The 16,974-nt window shown below is 49.8% G+C and overlaps 1 protein-coding gene across 4 annotated transcripts in view; it reads right to left on the bottom strand.

Annotated features, from left to right (window-relative positions):
- TRAPPC10 (trafficking protein particle complex subunit 10) overlaps positions 1–16,974 on the bottom strand; it is an 87,756-nt gene that overhangs the window by 46,347 nt on the left and 24,435 nt on the right. For all 4 annotated transcript variants that reach the window (XM_086676098.1, XM_086676097.1, XM_086676100.1 and 1 more), the window contains 3 exons: positions 6,888–7,084; positions 2,549–2,744; positions 811–922 (listed from right to left, as the gene is read on the bottom strand). In XM_086676098.1, coding sequence (XP_086532224.1) covers positions 811–922; positions 2,549–2,744; positions 6,888–7,084 — 505 coding nt within the window. The remainder of the gene's footprint in view (positions 1–810; positions 923–2,548; positions 2,745–6,887; positions 7,085–16,974) is intronic.

The raw sequence follows: 16,974 nt of genomic DNA, 5'->3' as shown, positions 1-16,974 counted from the left end.
CTTTCGTCACACACCGTATCAGGGTTCTCTCGGGACGCCCGACAAAGATGTCTGGCACCACATTGTTTGTGGCGGCGGGACTGGGGACAACCCAGATGTCCCACGCCGAGGGGCGCTCAGATAAACACTGCACGGCATGATGCAGCTAGTGATAGCAACAGCTCAAAACCTCACGCGCTAACTTGGGACGATGCCCACAGAGGGCTGTTACTAAGCGCGACAAGCTACGGACAAACGTCCACGTGATATGTATGATGCCATTTCCAGCAAAGCAAGTTATCAACCAAAAAACAGTGAGAATGATCAACGTTCTTCTCTGTACGTGGTCTCGCTGTGCTAATCTTGCACTTCCAAAATAACTCAAGACTTTAAAATTTTAAAAGAGCAGCGAGCACTCATTACAGTGGTGTCGTTTAAAACTCTGCAACGAGCACCCAAATGTTACGAAGACAACTTGTCAACGCGGTACAGGAGGCCCACTCCTAGGCTGGCAAGGAGGCACAGCATCGGAAGCATACCCAGGCAGCTGCAAGTTGTAGAGATGACTCTCTATACCTAACAAAAATACCTCCTCCTCAAATGCTTTTATTTAAGATTCTTCTAACAATGAAAACGACCAATTCTCAATTCTCGTCTCACTTCCTATTAGAACCACAAAAATGCATCCTATGTAATTTGCACAAAGCAACAAACGGTGATTTAATTATTGGGGGAACAAATCATGGCTAAATAATGGCAGCCTGCAGACTACTCAAAAGTGAGGAAAACTATGCTGAGACTCGAGTTTGCTTCCACAAGTTCACTACTCACCCCCAGCACCAAAGTTGACGACGTACTGAGAAAACAGGGCGTCCAGTTCATCATACTGTACGAGGGCATCTTCAAATTGCTGCAGCATCTCAAATACAAAGGCCAGTTCCTCCTGGTGATCCAAACAAAAGTTTTTAAAAAAGCAAACATGTCAGTCGGCTTTTTGAAACAATGTGTAGCCAGTAAAGATTACAACGGAGAAAAGCCTGCGGCGCTAAGAGTGACGCTCAGGCAGGGCGTGCCCAGGGGGTCAGTCGGTGGAGCCGCCGACTCTTGTTTTCAGCTCAGGTCATGATCTCACGGCCGTGGGTCCGAGTCCCAAGTCAGGCTCCAAGCTGACAGCACGAGGCCCCCGCAGGACTACACCGGCCCGAGGATCAACCACTGCTCCCAGAAGCCCTGGCACTTTTTCAGAACGGAATTTAGAATCTAAGACCTTATTAGCACTAAGTGGGTTTACCGCTACCGGGAAGTCATCTTTTCTCCAGGCCCTGTCAGAGGACGGGGCGAGGAAATACAAGCGTACGTACGATCCTCACACACACGGATCTATATTCCTGATCTATCCATCCACCTGTCCGTCCGTCCGTCCGTCCGTCCGTCCATCCATCCATCCATCCATCCATCCATCCATCCATCCCACCATGGGTTCACAATGGTATCTCAGAGTCCAATCCGACACCATTGGGTCCACCTAGATTCTCCCCCTCCAGGTTTATAACTCTTAGAAATCAAGTGTAGATACACTTGAAAGGCGAAGTGACAAGGCCATCGGAAAGGTCGGTAACAGGTCACTCATCCCGTGAACATGAACACACGTAATTCCCTCATGTGCGCCCGATCACCCAAATACCACTAAGATATAAGCAATAGAGTCAGAGATAAACATCAAAATTTCTAATCAGAATTGGTCTTTTATTTGTTCAAAGTGCATTATTTCTTCAGTAATTAACACACAAGTGCAATTTAAATATGAAAATTTTTTTTGTCTCAACATGGTGAACAAGAATAAGGAAACCTAAGGGCCACGTTCCTGTCACTCTTTGCAGTGTTAGAAAGGTTCACTGGAAACTAGCCTTTATCAGAACCCCAGATTATAAGTCAAAACTACAGGGGCGCCTGGGTGGCTCAGTCGGTTGAGCGTCTGACTTCGGCTCAGGTCATGGTCTCACGGTTTATGAGTTTGAGCCCCGCGTCGGGCTCTGTGCTCACAGCTCAGAGCCCGGAGCCTGCTTCGGATTCTGTGTCTCCCTCTCTCCCTGCCCCTCCCCCGCTCATGCTCTGTCTGTCAAAAATAAATTAACATTAAAAAAAATAATAATAATAAATCAAAGCTACAGAGGAAATAAATGTCCCCGGGGAGCCCTGATGTAATCGGTGCCATGCAGGCAGTAGGCATCTTTGTCCTCAGGATCAACACCACGGCGAGGGCCCCTCTGCCTGAGACACTTCCATGGCGGATACCCCAGAAGGCCCGAGATACTAACAAAACCAAAATCACTCTGAGGGACAAGGCCCTCTCGAAAACAGATAGATGCTGAGCAGGAGAGCTGATGGCAGAATGACCCAGGAGACCACCTCTGATCTGCTTCATGAGCCCAAAGATGGAAACATCTGTTAGCTACTACCTTGTCTCTTGGTTTTAAAAACTATGCCGATACGAGCGACCACAAAAAGCCTGCCTTATTTATAAAGGAAGAGAAGACGGAAGCGTCTAGTTCTATACTTAGTCCCATACCTGGACCATGAAATAGTCACAGAAGCTCCAGCCTGGCTCCGTCCTCTTCTCCCTCAACGTCCTCATGTCGTCCTCAAACTTGCCCAAGTTTTTGGTAAAAGACATAAGAAGTGAGGTCCTGAGTTTGGTCAGGAAGGCATTCCAGGATTCCTGAGTTCGAGAAGAGTCCTTCAAGGGGTCGGAGAGCACGACACACCTGCAGAGACACGAACGGACGGTCTGGAAAACACTCTCCGAGCACAGCACGCAGCCCAACTGCTTCCGCCCCTACTTCCTTCCTTCGTTAACCGCTGGCAACCACCAGGCAGATGCTGAGAAGCCAGATTAGGAGAAGGTTTCATCGTGAACTGGTTTAGCACCACAGGAGCAGCGAGTGCTGCAGAACCCCGGCAGCGGGCGGGGGTATATGATGAGTCGTCTCAGATCCGGCCTCCAGGGCCCCCTGGAAGGTAAGGCGATCCCCACACAATCAGCTCCCAAGCCTCACTCGCACTGCCCACTTCACAAACGTCGCCGGTCCCCCGTACCTGACAGGACAGCACTCAGAGTTACTGACATGGCACACGAGGGTCGTTGCGGCCTGCCCCGGGCTGGCTGCCCAGCCCTTCTCACTATTCCTAGCCAAGCCCACCCAACGTCTCGAGCTCTACTCTCTCTTCATCCAGCACACTCCCGTTCACCCTTCCAAATCCGGCTCGGCCGACGCACGTCCTCCCGGAACCTCTCCCCCGCTGCCCTGTGACCCCACTACCCCGGCGGTGAGTGTCGCGCAGTATACACTCCCTCTCCATAGCTCCGTCTCTCCCCCTGGGCCCTAGGCCGCGAGCTCCTCAAGAGCAGGGTTTAGAAGTAATCAGTTAAATAAAAGCTTAAAGAATATGGCTTAACATGTAGGTATGATACAATTTCCCTACAAAAAGACTATCTGGGGGCACCCAGTGGGGGGACTCAGTCAGTTAAGCATCCAACATCGGTTCAGATCGTGATCTCACAGTTTGTGGCTCTGAGACCCGTGTCGGGCTCTGTGCTGACAGCTCGGAGCCTGGAGGCTGCTTCAGATTCTCTGTCTCCCTCGCTCTCTGCTCCTCCCCCACTCGTGCTCTGCCTCTATCAGAAACAAACATTAAAAATTTTTTTTTGTTTTAAAAAGACTATCTGTGGCACGGAAATACCAAAGGCACAAAATTACAAGTTTCCAATGGATTTAGAAAAGGCAGTATGTTCATCTAACAGGTTGGAAAACATAGATTTCTTTACCTTTTATGATAAAAATTTAGAAAGAAGATGAATAAACATGAACTCAGAAATGATTTTAAAATACTGATGCTGTGAGCTTCGATATTTCTCCGTGGTGAATGTGTTGCCTTATTTACTAGCAAGTAGCAAAACGGACCGATTCTAAGTCTCCGTGTGCCATCACAGCCTTTGGAGGAAGGGCTGGACCTCTGGCATCACAAACCAGCGGACCAAAACGCGAAGCCCACGGCCTAGATGATCCACCAGGTGAGCCACCAGTACCAGGAAGAAAACTTAAGAATCAGTAGCTGGTCATTCCAGTCACTCCACCCCACGGGCCTGTTACCACGAAAGACAAGGCGTCCCGCCAGCTCATTCCTACAGCCCCGAAGGACTGACGTGTTTTATGCCCTGCATGAGCTGCGAGAGTCTATCGGTTCGGCCATGTATCCTCAAGGCATCCTCCAGCCTGGGTCATCATCGACACGTACCCCTGACTGTCCCCTAAAGCCACAGGGTGGATGGGGAAGGAAACTGCCGGCAAACGCCGACCGCCCGGATGGTCCTCGTCTTCCGTGAGCCGGTGCTTACCAAGCAGACAAAACGTTCATTACGTTCTCTCTCTTATTGTGCCTTCAACTTGCACAGTTTCTAGATTTTCTTTTTCTAACAAAAAAGAACTGTGCTTCAGAAGTTCGCGTTAAGCCCAGGCGGTTAACTCAAGAGAGACAGCCCAGAACAGCTCACCAGACCGGCGGGCGCCAGCATGGAGAAGGGCTCCTCGGCGTGTGCTGGCGGCCGGTGCCCAGGGCGGCAGGGAGCCAGAGGCCCGGGCCTCCACCAGTCACCGGGGCCGCTGCGAACACAGCTAACGGGGCAGCCCTCTGACCCTTTACCAAACGCCTGAAGTACTCACCAAAAGCCTGAAAAATGCACAAATCGTTTGGGCCAAGCAATTTTCATTTTAGGGATTTATCCTAAGGAAATAACTAAGGACGTACACAACACCCGAGCTCAAAAGATGTTTACAGTGCTGTTTATAACAGGCGGTAACGTGTCTGTCCAGTAGAGGACTGGGTGAACAACTTCCAATACCATCTCTGCTATGGAGTGTTACGTGCTCACTGACAATAATGGTGGAGAAATACATTTATTGTTCACGGGAACATTTTTACAACGCATTAGGCGGAAAAAGCAAACACAAAATGTAACGCGTGGTGTATCACGTGCACACACACACACACACACACACACACACACACTACCCGTGTCTAAGCGTGCGTAGAGAGGAAAAGGTTGAAAAACACATACCAAACACCAAGAGTTAAGATCAATTTTCGTTTTGCTCATTACCTTCTTCTAATAATCCTACGATGAACGTGCAGTGTTTATAATCAGAAATTGCGTACAAGATTAAAGTTAAAGAAAACAGAAAGCCACCGCAGGGCCAGGTGGGCCAATGTTTCCAAAGGCCAGAAATCAAACAGGCTAATACAACAACTGTCAATACAGATATTTCCAAATTCGAAGGTATGGACCCAGCTCTTCACTGAAAAAATAATAAAGAACAGATTTGTTGAAGGTAGCTTGCGAATTAATGAAAATGAAAACGTTAGAAGGCATGTTTATATACTGAGAAATGCTGAAAATCTCAGGAAGTTGAATTTTATGTACAAAGAATTCGTCACTGAAGACAAGTTAGGTTTCAGTGGGCTCAGCAGGAACGTACTTTAAGCGATTAGATAAAATTACACCGTAGCCTTAAAAGGAGTCAATGGGCACTTTGAAAAAATTACAGAATTCGAACATCTCACAGGCTTAGACCAATCTGCCCCATTGCTACCAATTTATGTTCTTAATAAAATCCCAAAGAGACATGACCGGAAGGCCGTGTGGCCTGGCCGCCGGTGAGCCCCCCGGCTCCGCGGCCCCACACCCTGCTTCCCGTCCCTCCCCCCGACGGGGCCCAGAGCTGGGCTCCCTGCCAGCCTCCCGGCAGCCGGCTCCCCTTTCCAGAGCAAGCGAGCCCGCACAGCCAAACCACACAGGGAACGGGTCCTCAGTTCTGGGGTCTTGCGACATGCTAAGCCGATTCCTTTGGGACAACTGACTCAGGAATAACAGACCGTAGGAAAAAATCCCCCAAGTCCAGATGGCACAAAATTTCTCTAAGAGAAACCGTGAGCTCGACAATCTAACGTTTATCTCAAACTGTAAGCAAAACGAGTCTGAACATCACTCAGCGCCCACAACTGTGGGGAACATAAAAAGGACGCCCACAGAGGCTCCTTCCCCTGGAGAACCGTCGATCCACCGGGGGGCCCCGACACCGGACGCGGTCACGGAATTCTAAGAGCGCGTGGCAGTGTCGGTCGCTACTCCGGCCACGGGCCCGGGGTTTCCGCCCGGGCTCCTCCCCTCGCTCCGTAGCCCGGCCCCCTGCTCCACTCTGAGCACCTGCCACCGGGGCGACCACAGGTGTGGCGACGCAGGCGCAAAGCAACGCCCGGCCCGCCCGGCCGTGAGACCACACCGTCGAGCAGGCACCAGGAAGTCCGCCAGCCTGCCCGGCGGGGCCGTGGCACCGCCGAGAGGGAAGTGACCCCCAGCAGCCAGAACAGGGCCGGACAGAGCCGAGCACGGGGAAGGGAAGTCCACGCGACACAGCGGCCGCCGCGGTCTCGTGGTTCGCTTTTGAAGATTCTAAAGATACAGTCGGCATTTCAGAATTTTGGTTCTTAGGAACTCCGAACAGGTGTGAAGGTAAACACACGCACCACAGGCTTAAGGGGCCCTCCCGTACACAAGGACAGAAGGTGTCCCCAAGCCCTGGCCACACCAACACGCGCCACGGATCCTCAAAGGGAAGCCGCTGTGCGGTCTCTCCCGCCGCGGTCACCGGGCAGCACGCCGGGGGTTACAGCTGCCCGTGTTTCACCCAGCAGACCGGGAGCTCCATGAGCGGGGACCCGGTGTGCAGCACCCCCACGTGCTGACGTGTCAGGCGCCCCGTGCACTCGCTGAGGAAGTACCCCTACGCAGAAACCAGCCATCTCTATCACCCAGGGGTCTGCCAATGAGGTAAAATTAAAGATCCACTTACCTGTCACTCTGTTTATTACAAAAATCATTTCTTATTTTGTCCACAATAGAAGTTCGGGGAAGGATGTTGGTTTTGTTTTTTTTCTTGGCATCATTTTCAACTACCACTATGAGCCAGTCCACAGAGCTATGAGCTTTCAGAACATTCTGCCATTTGGTAAGGTCGTCTTTTACCGTAGCTTTATACACTTCGGTATCCTAAAAATAAATAAGTCACCGTGAAGGAAAGTTAATCAACGCCCTTTAATTTAACAGCAACACGTGTGTACTAACAGAGAACACATTGGCCACCGCGCTTTATAGCTTCGCGATGGGGCCCTCCACGCAGAGCCTGGCGCCTGTGGGTGCTCTGGGCAGGCCCAGGGACGCCGAGGGAAGATGGTTCCAGTGTCACAGAGGAAGAGACCGAGAGAGAGAGCCTAGTAAGCTGCCCAAGGCAACACAGTCCACTGGGTAAGTTGGGACTTTAAAACTCAGGTCTGGGGCGCCTGGGTGGCTCATTCAGTTAAGCGTCCAACTTCGGCTCAGGTCATGATCTCACGGTCTGTGAGTTCGAGCCCCGCGTCGGGCTCTGTGCTGACAGCTCAGAGCCTGGAGCCTGCTTCAGCTTCTGTGCCTCCCTCTCTCTCTGCCCCTCCCCTGCTCATGCTCTGTCTCAAAAATAAACATTAAAAAAAAAAAAAAATTAAAAAAAAAACAAAACTCAGGTCTGCTATGCCAAAGGCCCCGTGCACACCAACTACGTGATTAGTCCCATCCTGGCAAGTGCCATGTCAGTGGGGCTAAGCGCCCCCCACCACCACCCGGCTTGGGACCTGCAGGCCAGAGGCCGTGCACCTGCAGGAAGCCGGATGCCCGGGCCCCTCCGGGTGCCTCCTCCGTAGCCCCTTGGCCCTCTGCCGGCGCCCGGAACCCCTCGAAAGCCAATGCCACTTGCAGGCCACATGGGGGCGAGGCAGCCTCAGATGCAAACCCAGGGGAAAAGGACAACCTAGGGCTTCCTGAAAGCCATTCCAATTCACGAGGACCAACAGGGGAGCCGTCCTGCTCCTAAAAAGTCAACACTGAGATGCACTCAGAGATGCACACGCCGGCCTGCACAGAAAGCCCACGGGCCGGCCTCAGCCCCTCCACAGACAGGCGGAGACACAGAAAGTTTACTTGCTATCAGCAATGGTCTATAATTGCCCTTATGCTCCATAAATCCACTTGGCAAATTCAGAGTGAAAAATCTAAAACCAACATGCTTCACTTCCAAATCGGACAAACTGTAATTTTTAGCTATTATTTATAAATACATAGATTTTCCCCTTTTTTAATAGAAAGATTCTTTGTTATCCTGCCCATACTTTCTCTGGATTTTTTAGTCTCTCTTGAATATGCTAAAGGGAACGAGCCATGAACAAGAAACCTCAAATTCTGCACCCAGCCCCTCCTTTGGTTTAATCAGTAAGTGAAAAGTTCCAGAAATCGGTACTTATAATTTTTAGTCTGATTTTTAAAACCTCCGTATCCTCAGTTTACATTACATACAAATACAATCTGGAAAGATCTTTTGCTGAAAAATTAACAGGAAAGCCATCCCGCAAAGACCGGTTTTCTGAGACTCCACGTGCCCTGGAAGGCGTTCCTACGCCGCAGCCTCCACAGAAGGGCAGCTCCCGGACTGGATGCTCCCACTCCATGCTGCTGGTGCTCTGCCAGGCCAGGGGCCTAAGTGCATCACACCTGCAGAGTGAAACCAAAGGCCACAGACACCCCGACCGCTTTGAAATAGGCCGCCGCCACAGGGCTGGGACCAGGCACCCTCTGCCCAGCCCAGCCCTGGCTCCCAGGTCTACAAACCCGGGAGGGGCTGCCACACCCCCTGAGGGGACACCAGCATCCCCTCTCGGGACACTGTGCTTGGGACAGAGACCTCGCAGAGCAACAGGCAGGGCGGAGTCCCCCAAAGTTCTGGGGGAGATGAGCAGTGGATAATCTGGGCCATGGCTTCCAACAGTGAGCAAACCCCGCACATTACTAAAAAGACCCGGTGACCGTTCAGAAGAGCCCAGGCTGAGCCAATGAGGTGAAGGGTGTCTCCAGAAAGCAAAGCCAATACAGGAAGAAGCCACTGGCAGGGAGGGTGCAGAGTGGCCCCACCCGGGGAACCAGAGCCATGCAGGGCAAGAAGGGTATCAGAGTGCAAGATGTGACACCCCAAGAGAGACGATGAAGGCTTGGGGGCTGGCTGAGGTGTCAGAGGCCCGGACGGCAAAGAGGGCCTCCCTGTTGGGGTGACCTCATCTGGGTGTTGTGGGTCAGCTGAGGTGAGGAGGGAAGCGGTCCTGTGGGGAGCGTCAGCCCCAGGGCAGGGAGAGGGCACCTGTGGGGGGAGAGGAGCAGGACAGCAGTGAGAGAATGCTCAGTGACCGCGATTATTCGAGTAAGCAGACATACGCACGACAAGGAGTGCCTGGCTTCTCGGAGAAGGAAGTCGCAAACGTGGAAAGGAAAGGCACCAGGACTGCAATCGGAACATGCGTGTGTACATGTGTGTGGGGGCAGCCACGCCTGTGCACACATACGTGCTCCAGAGCAAAGGGCACGTCTAGTCCAGGGCTTGGTCTCTAAATACCATTTCCCACTAGAAGGAACCAGTGCTCCCTGGAGAAGCAGCTGACCCCGGGGCTTAGGCAGGGAAGGGACGAGCTGACCTTGGCACGTCTTGTGTTAGGGAGAGCTCCGAGAACAGGGACATGTCAAAAGGTCACAGAGGCCAAATCTGGGACAACGTGAGCACTCAAAGTGATACTAACAGTAACAGATTACACTCCCCAATTCGAAGTCAACGGGTGCAGACGGGACCTCAACCGATAAGCAGGACAGCTGCCTCCAGACACGGTGAAGTGGCAGGGGGCAGACCGACCCAACCACCGGAAACAACCAAAACACAGAGAGGGAGACACGGGAGGCGAGCCGTGCAGCGGGCCAGCCGAGTGCTCGGAGCTCCCAGGCGCCCCGCGCGGCGCAAACACAGGGCCCCGGACGCAAAGGCCGTGATGTCACAGGTCAGAGGTCAGGGGGCCCCTGGAGAGAGCGCTCAGAGGGGCTGACCAGCAGAGGAGTGTACAAACTACCCAAAGCCAGGAGAGACCCATCCAGACGGGACCCAACACCCACAGGGCCTGGGATCAGGGCCTACTCCCACAGACCACGCTGGAAACCTCCGAATCCGCAGGGCATTGGGAGGAGAACTGAGGAAGGAAGGAGGAATTAGTCTCAGGCTGACCGCTGTTTCAGACCCCCAAATCATGAAAGCAATAGCTAAAAGGATCTGAAGTAACTTAATTACGCAAAGCTGAAGAAAATGTCTAGAATTCCAAAAATGAAAGACTCACGATGTCTGGAATCCCATAAAAAATTGCCAAGCAGGCAAAGAAGTAAGAATATATGATCCATGACAAGTAGAAACATCAACCAACAGAATGGATGTGGCAATGACACACGTAAGAGAATTAGCAGACAAAACCATGAGAACCCTTACTGCGGCCATATCCAGTGTGTTCAAGAAAGCAAAGAAAAAACCGATGTTAAGCTTCCGCTTAACATGGAAGATAATTGTTGAAAAAGGCAAAGACCCCTAAGGATCTTCTAGAGCTGAAAACCACGGCGTCTGAACTGCAAAATACCCTGAGTGGGGGGTTACGAGCAGATTAGATACCACAGACTGAACAATTAGTTAACTTGAACACACAGAAGCAGAAACCATCCAAATGAGACAAAGAGAAACACTGCAAAGCCATCAGCACAGTGTCCCTGAGCAGTAGGGCTTCCAGGGGCCAATATGTGAGTGACTGGGGTCCCCAGAGGAGACGAGAGGCAGGAACAGAACAAGTAACTACAGTAACGACCAGAAATGTTCCAAATTTAAATTAAAATTACAGACCCACAAAGCCTAAAAAAAATCCACGCACAAGAAACATGAAGAAAAGCACACCAGGGCATATCACACAAGGTTTAACACCCATGAAGAGAAAAAAAAATCTCAAACTGCAGAAGGGAAAAAAAAAAAAAAAAAAAAGTTTATGTGAAAGTAGCAAAGACTCCTCCTCATGGGTCACAATGTAAATCGAAACACAGCGGCTGTCAGAGCAGAATTGTACATCCAGTAAAATATTCTGCAAACATAAAGACTTGCTCAGATCTGCAGAAACTGGAAGGACTCTCCCCTGTGCGCCAGAAAGGGGGGCAGGCACCAGAAGTGGTAACTCAAAGAGAGACTCATCTCTACAATGTAAGGGTATAAGGCAAAACCAGTAACAACCAGCCTGGAGGACGGCAGGGACAGCAGGGACCAGCAGGCAGGTGCAGGCGCACACTGGCAGGAAGGAGGGGATGCCCAGGGTCTGCACCACGAACCGGAAAGTGACTGCTACAACAACACGGGAGTTTCTCTCTTCATCCTAAAATTCCAATTATGATCAACTTGCTCCAGAAAACTTCCTTAATAGATAATAAAACTAATGCAAAACAACCGCAAAACACGGGCTCCCTACTAGGAAATGTAATTTTAAGAGGGAAAAAAAACCCCTCATTCATAACGTCTACGAAAACTTTAGCAATAAAAATGCAAGAATTAGGGAAAACATCAGAACACATGACTGAGGGCGTAAAAAAAGGGCAGAGACAATGGAGAATAAAACCACATTCCCAGATGGGAAGCTTTGTGATTACTAAAATTCTTCCCCAATCAACCCGAATTTACTCAAGGCGATCCCAACCAAACCCCTCTGCTCTTTCCTTTTCTTTTCGACCTCTCCTCCTGTTCTGCGTGGCTTTGTGACAAACTGCTACAAGGCGACCCATCCCCTCTCTCTGCTCACACATCTACAGTCTACACAGCATGGGGCACCCAGCTCCTCTGCCCCCCCTGTGGCGCCTGCAGGCTGCGGACAAGGCAACGAGAAGGCGATCATTGCCGGAGTGCAGGGACCGACGCTCCCCAGGTGGCCTTCCCGCGGGGACACCTGACTTCCTCATGGAATGGTGGCTGGGGGAGCACCTGGGGAGCTCAGTCAGTTGAGCATCCAACTCTTGGTTTCAGCTCAGGTCATGATCTCGCGGTTTCGTGGGTTTGAGCCCTGTATCTGGCAGAGCCTGCTTGGGATTCTCTCTCCCTCGTTCTCTGCCCCTCTCCTGCTTGCATTGTTTCTGTCTCTCTCAGAATAAATAAATAAACTTATTTAAAACAATTTATAAAACAAAGAACGGTGGCTGGGCTCTGAGAGCAAGCACCCAAGAGGACACCACAGAAGATGTATTACCTTTTCTGACTTAGTCTCAAAAGTCACAGTGTCGGGGTATCTGGGTGGCTCAATCAATTAAGCATCCGATTCTTGACTTTGGCTCACAGTTCCTGAGTTTGAGCCCCGCATCGGGCTGTGCGCTGGCAGCACAGAAGCGGCTTGGGGTTCTGTCTCTCTGTCTCTCTGCCCCTCCCCCGCTTGCTATCTCTCTCTCTCAAAATAAAAATTTTTTAAAATATATATTTAAAAAAAAGTCACAGTGTCCCTCCTGCCAGTCAGATGCCCATTCAGATTCAACTAGAGGAAACACGACCATTTTTCCTCTCGATGGAAGAAAGTCACTGCCATGTGGAGAAGAGCATGGGGGACGATGGAGTAGGTGGATACAGTCACTTTTGGAAGATAAGTTTTGTACACTAGCAAGGGCATTTCTCTTAAAAGAACCCATATCAATACATACAAAAATAGAATTATTACAAGTCTGGTCCTGGCACAGAATAGACAGGAGTTAACAGAACTGAAATGTCCAGAATACTGTGCATACATGATGCTGGTTTCAAACAAAGGTGACATTTTCAGTAACGGGAAAAGAGACAGACCATTAAAAAACGACGGTAGACCAATCTGCTACCCACTTAAGACTGTAAAATTAGACCCTACACCCCCACAGCTCCCGCCACTCACAAAAATACCTTGAAGCTATACAGATCCAAGGATAAAACACAAATTATAAAATTATTACAAGATGGGGCGCCTGGGGGGCTCAGTCGGTTGAGCGTCCGGCTTCAGCTCGGGTCATGATCTCACGGTCTGTGAGTTCGAGCCCCGCGTCGGGCTCTGTGCTGACAGCTCGGAGCCTGAAGCTGCTTCGGATCCTGTGTCTCCCTCTCTCTCTGCCCCTCACCTGCTCGTGCTCTGTCTCTCTCTGTCTCAAAAATAAATAAAAACATTAAAAAATAATAACAAATAAATAAATAAATAGAATTCTTACAAGGAAACATAGGAGAGAACCACTTATCATCTTCAGACAGACAAGGCCTTCCTAAACATGATATGCTCTACTCAGAAACCACTTTTTAAAATGACAGATTTCACTCCATAAAAACTGTAATAGCCACGAACCTATGCACTAAGTGATACGTGACCCGTCGACGCAAAACAGAAACTGCAGATGCCACAGACACATACCAACAATAGAAGACTTCGACCTACCGCTGTCCGCTGAGGCAGGGTGAGTGGACAAAACATTGAAATATAAATGACACAAACAGCAAATCGGTAAGGCAGCTCTTACGGATCTACATTTAACGTTACAACCGAAAAAGCAGAGAGGGGTGCCTGAGGGGGGCTCAGTCAGTCAAGCCTCTGATTTCAACTCCGTCAGGATCTCACGGTTCGTGAGTTCAAGCCCCTCATGGGGCTCTGTGCTGGCAGTGTGGAGCCTGCTTGGGATTCTCTCTCTCCGCCTCTCTCTACCCCTCTTTGCCCCCCTCTTTCTCTCTCTCCCGCTCTCTCAAAATAAAGAAACATAAAAAACTTAAAAAATTAAAACATAAAAATTAAAAAAGTGAAAATACATTCTCAGACACACACAGAATACCCACAAAAACTATTAGGTCACAGAGAAAAAATAAGTTTCATAAAGCAGAAATATTATAAACAACACCCTAATCACCATGCAATAAAATCAGAAGTTTTAAAGTAAACATTTTAAAGAATTTCTTTCTGGAAATAAGAAAACTTCATGTTAAACTATGAGGTAAGAGAGGCAATACAAACAAAACAGAGAATTTCTGAAAAATTACTGAATACTGGGATTGAAATTCCTATCTTTAAAGACCTGTATTGTTTATATTTAAAATGAAAATAAATGTGTCCCCAACTAGCCCCCCAAAAAAGAAAACCAAAACCTAGAAAAAGAACAAAGTAAACCATAAGAAAGCAAAAGGAAGGAAATAATAAAAATGAAAGCAGAAATTAATAAAGTAGCAAACATATGAATAGTGTATCAGAAAATAAAACCCTGCCTCTCTGGGTAGAAGGAATCATCAAACTACAAACTAATGGCTAATTTAATCAAGGAAGAAAGGGAGAAAGTACAAATATACAAAGAAATAACAATGGGGAAATAACTATTGCCACAGAACGTATTTTCTTCTTTTTCTTTTTTTTCTTTTTTTTTTTTTTTTAGTATTTATTTATTTTTGGGAAAGTGCAAGTGGGGAAGGGGCAGAGAGAAGGGGACAGAGGGTGCGAGGCAGGCTCTGCACTGACAGACTGACAGCGGCGAGCCCGACGCGGGGCTCAAACCCACAAACCGTGAGATCGTGACATTAGCCCAAGTCGGACGCTCAACCGACTGAGCCACCCAGGCACCCCGCCACAGAGCATATTTTAGAGCCAAAAAAGACCACTTGGCGCACCCCAATGAAATTAAACTTTATAACTTAATTGAAATGCAGAATTTCTAAGGAAAAGGTAGTTTACCAAAACTGACAAGCGACTGAAACAGACCCGTTTCCACAAAAGGGATAGAGAAAGCGATCAAAGAGCGATCCCACAGGAAAGCGCCAGGTCCAGAAGGTGTCAAGGGAGAACTCCACCAAACCTGAGAGACTAGACAGTCCCAGAGCCACATAAATTGTCTCACAAATAGACAATAAATGAAAACTTCCAAATTATATTTACAAAGCAAGTGCAGTATTGCCACCTAAACCTGATAAAGATAGCACCAAAGAAGTTATAGACCAATCACTTGTGACCACAGACGCAAAAAACCCTGAATGAACAGACACTACTACCACATTAAGAAAACAATACTTTGACCAAGCGTTATTTATACCAGGAATGCAAGTACAGCTCAAGAATAGGAAATCCATGAATACAATTCAACACATCCATGAATTTAAGAGGAAAAAACCCATACGACTGTCTCCATGGAGTCTGAAAAAGCCTTTACCAAAATTCGAGATGTATTCCTAATGAAGATCCTTGGGAAAACAGGAGCGGATGGAAGCCCCTTCACGTGCTCGTGGAAGTTTGCGTGAGTCGTGGGGCCAGCTCCCTCCTTACTGGGCACACACCGCAGGCAGCCCACTGAGGTCAGGAACCAGGCGACGATGCCCACGACCTCCACTACTCCTTAACAACGGGTCCAGACAGACAAAACGAACCCGAGGCATAAGAACCGAGAAAGAGAAGACGACATGATAGGATATGTGGAAAAGCCCCAGACTTTGGGCCCTAGAGAATCAGCAACAAAACTAACTCAAACAATAAGAGAAATCAAGGTTAACATCAACCTTGTTGAAAAAAATCAACAGCCCTCATATACACAAAACAAACCAACTAGAAGATACAATGAGGGAGAAAACCCCACTTACATTAGCAAAAAAAAAAGGAAAATCTTAGAAATCTGACAAGAAACAATTAAAATCTACAATGGAGAAAAGTACAAAGCACTTCCAAAGACACAAAAGTGGACTTACACAAGCAGAAAGACGCCCCTCGCTCGGGGTCAGACGTCCGGGCACCTGGTCTGCCGGCCAGGCAGGAAGACACGCCGTGAACCCGTTAGCCGCCCGCGAATAGTCACGGACGCCTCGGCAGCTGTGTTTCTAGCTGTCGCGCAGGTACAGTGATGCTGAGACTGTGTCTGCACGTGTCAACCGTGGTGATGCTGTCCAGAGCCACGGGAGATGCAAACACGGCATGGGACTCGGCAACAAAGAGCCCCGCGGGTGAGGCTCAAATCGGAGGCACGGGTGTCAGCCCACGGTCCCTCAGACACACGCTTTCCTAGCTCTGTCCGCCCAAGGGCCACAGGCACCGACACGCCCTCACTGCCAGAGGCCTGAGGGCTCGCTCTGCAAAGAAATGGCTGATTCCAGGACAAGGACAGCGAAGGCAGGAGAGCCTTCAGCAAGGATACCTTGCTGTGCTGGAAAGTTCAAGACACGTCCCTGAAAAGAACACGGGGCCAGCCTACAGTGACCCTCCCTGGCCAAATCTGGGACGACCTGAGCAGCAAGATAAGCAAGGATACCTGATGACAACATCTTATGAGACAGAGGTCCACGCAGGCTCTTTCCTGGAGTGGAGCACCGGCTGATCCGTTCGGCAGAATGTGTTTGTGGCCCCAAGGAAGACCAGTTCAGAAGAATTATTGTTGGGTGCTCAACCTAAGCGGGAGAGCCGGACGAGGGGCAAGATAATCCGGTGGTCTCCGTGGCCCCCCAGACATAGCTTATCAGTGGCAGGGGAAAACACTAACTACAGCATGGAGAAACTTGCCACCGCGCAGGCGTGGAGAGAAGGGGCAGTTAGCACCGCGGGCCCGGCACGGCCGTCCGTGGGCCTGCTCACAGGGTGGGCCCTTGGCTGAGGCCTGGGAACACGGATCGTGGGATGGTTCCCACCACCACGTGACAGGAGGGCCTCACGGGGCCCGGGCTCTATGGACAAATATGGCCTGTGCTGAACACCTGTTTGCCCTCTGGGAGCCTAGAGTTTTGGTACGAGGCAGGTAGAGGGTGCCCACGTGCCCAGACCCCAAAAAAAGCCCTGGGCGCTGATCTCTGACAAGCTCCCCGGTGGACATCTCCCACGGGACGTCATGCTCACTGCTGGAGGTATAAGCCCACCCTGCACGACTGTCTCCACTGGGAAAGGCTACAAAGCAAAATCAGCAAAGGCAAAAGGGTCCAGGCATAAGCTTCTAGTCCTTTCTTATTATAATTACAAAATGCTACCTCTGCGTGCTCACGTTCAGGTGAAACTGTCACAACGTGGAATGAC

This window comes from Puma concolor, chromosome C2, assembly GCF_028749965.1.
Source record: "Puma concolor isolate L17-30 chromosome C2, mPumCon1.1.hap2, whole genome shotgun sequence".
Classification (NCBI taxonomy): domain Eukaryota; kingdom Metazoa; phylum Chordata; class Mammalia; order Carnivora; family Felidae; genus Puma; species Puma concolor.
Note: the sequence above shows the minus strand (reverse complement) of the source record. Positions and strands in the feature narration are given on the sequence as shown.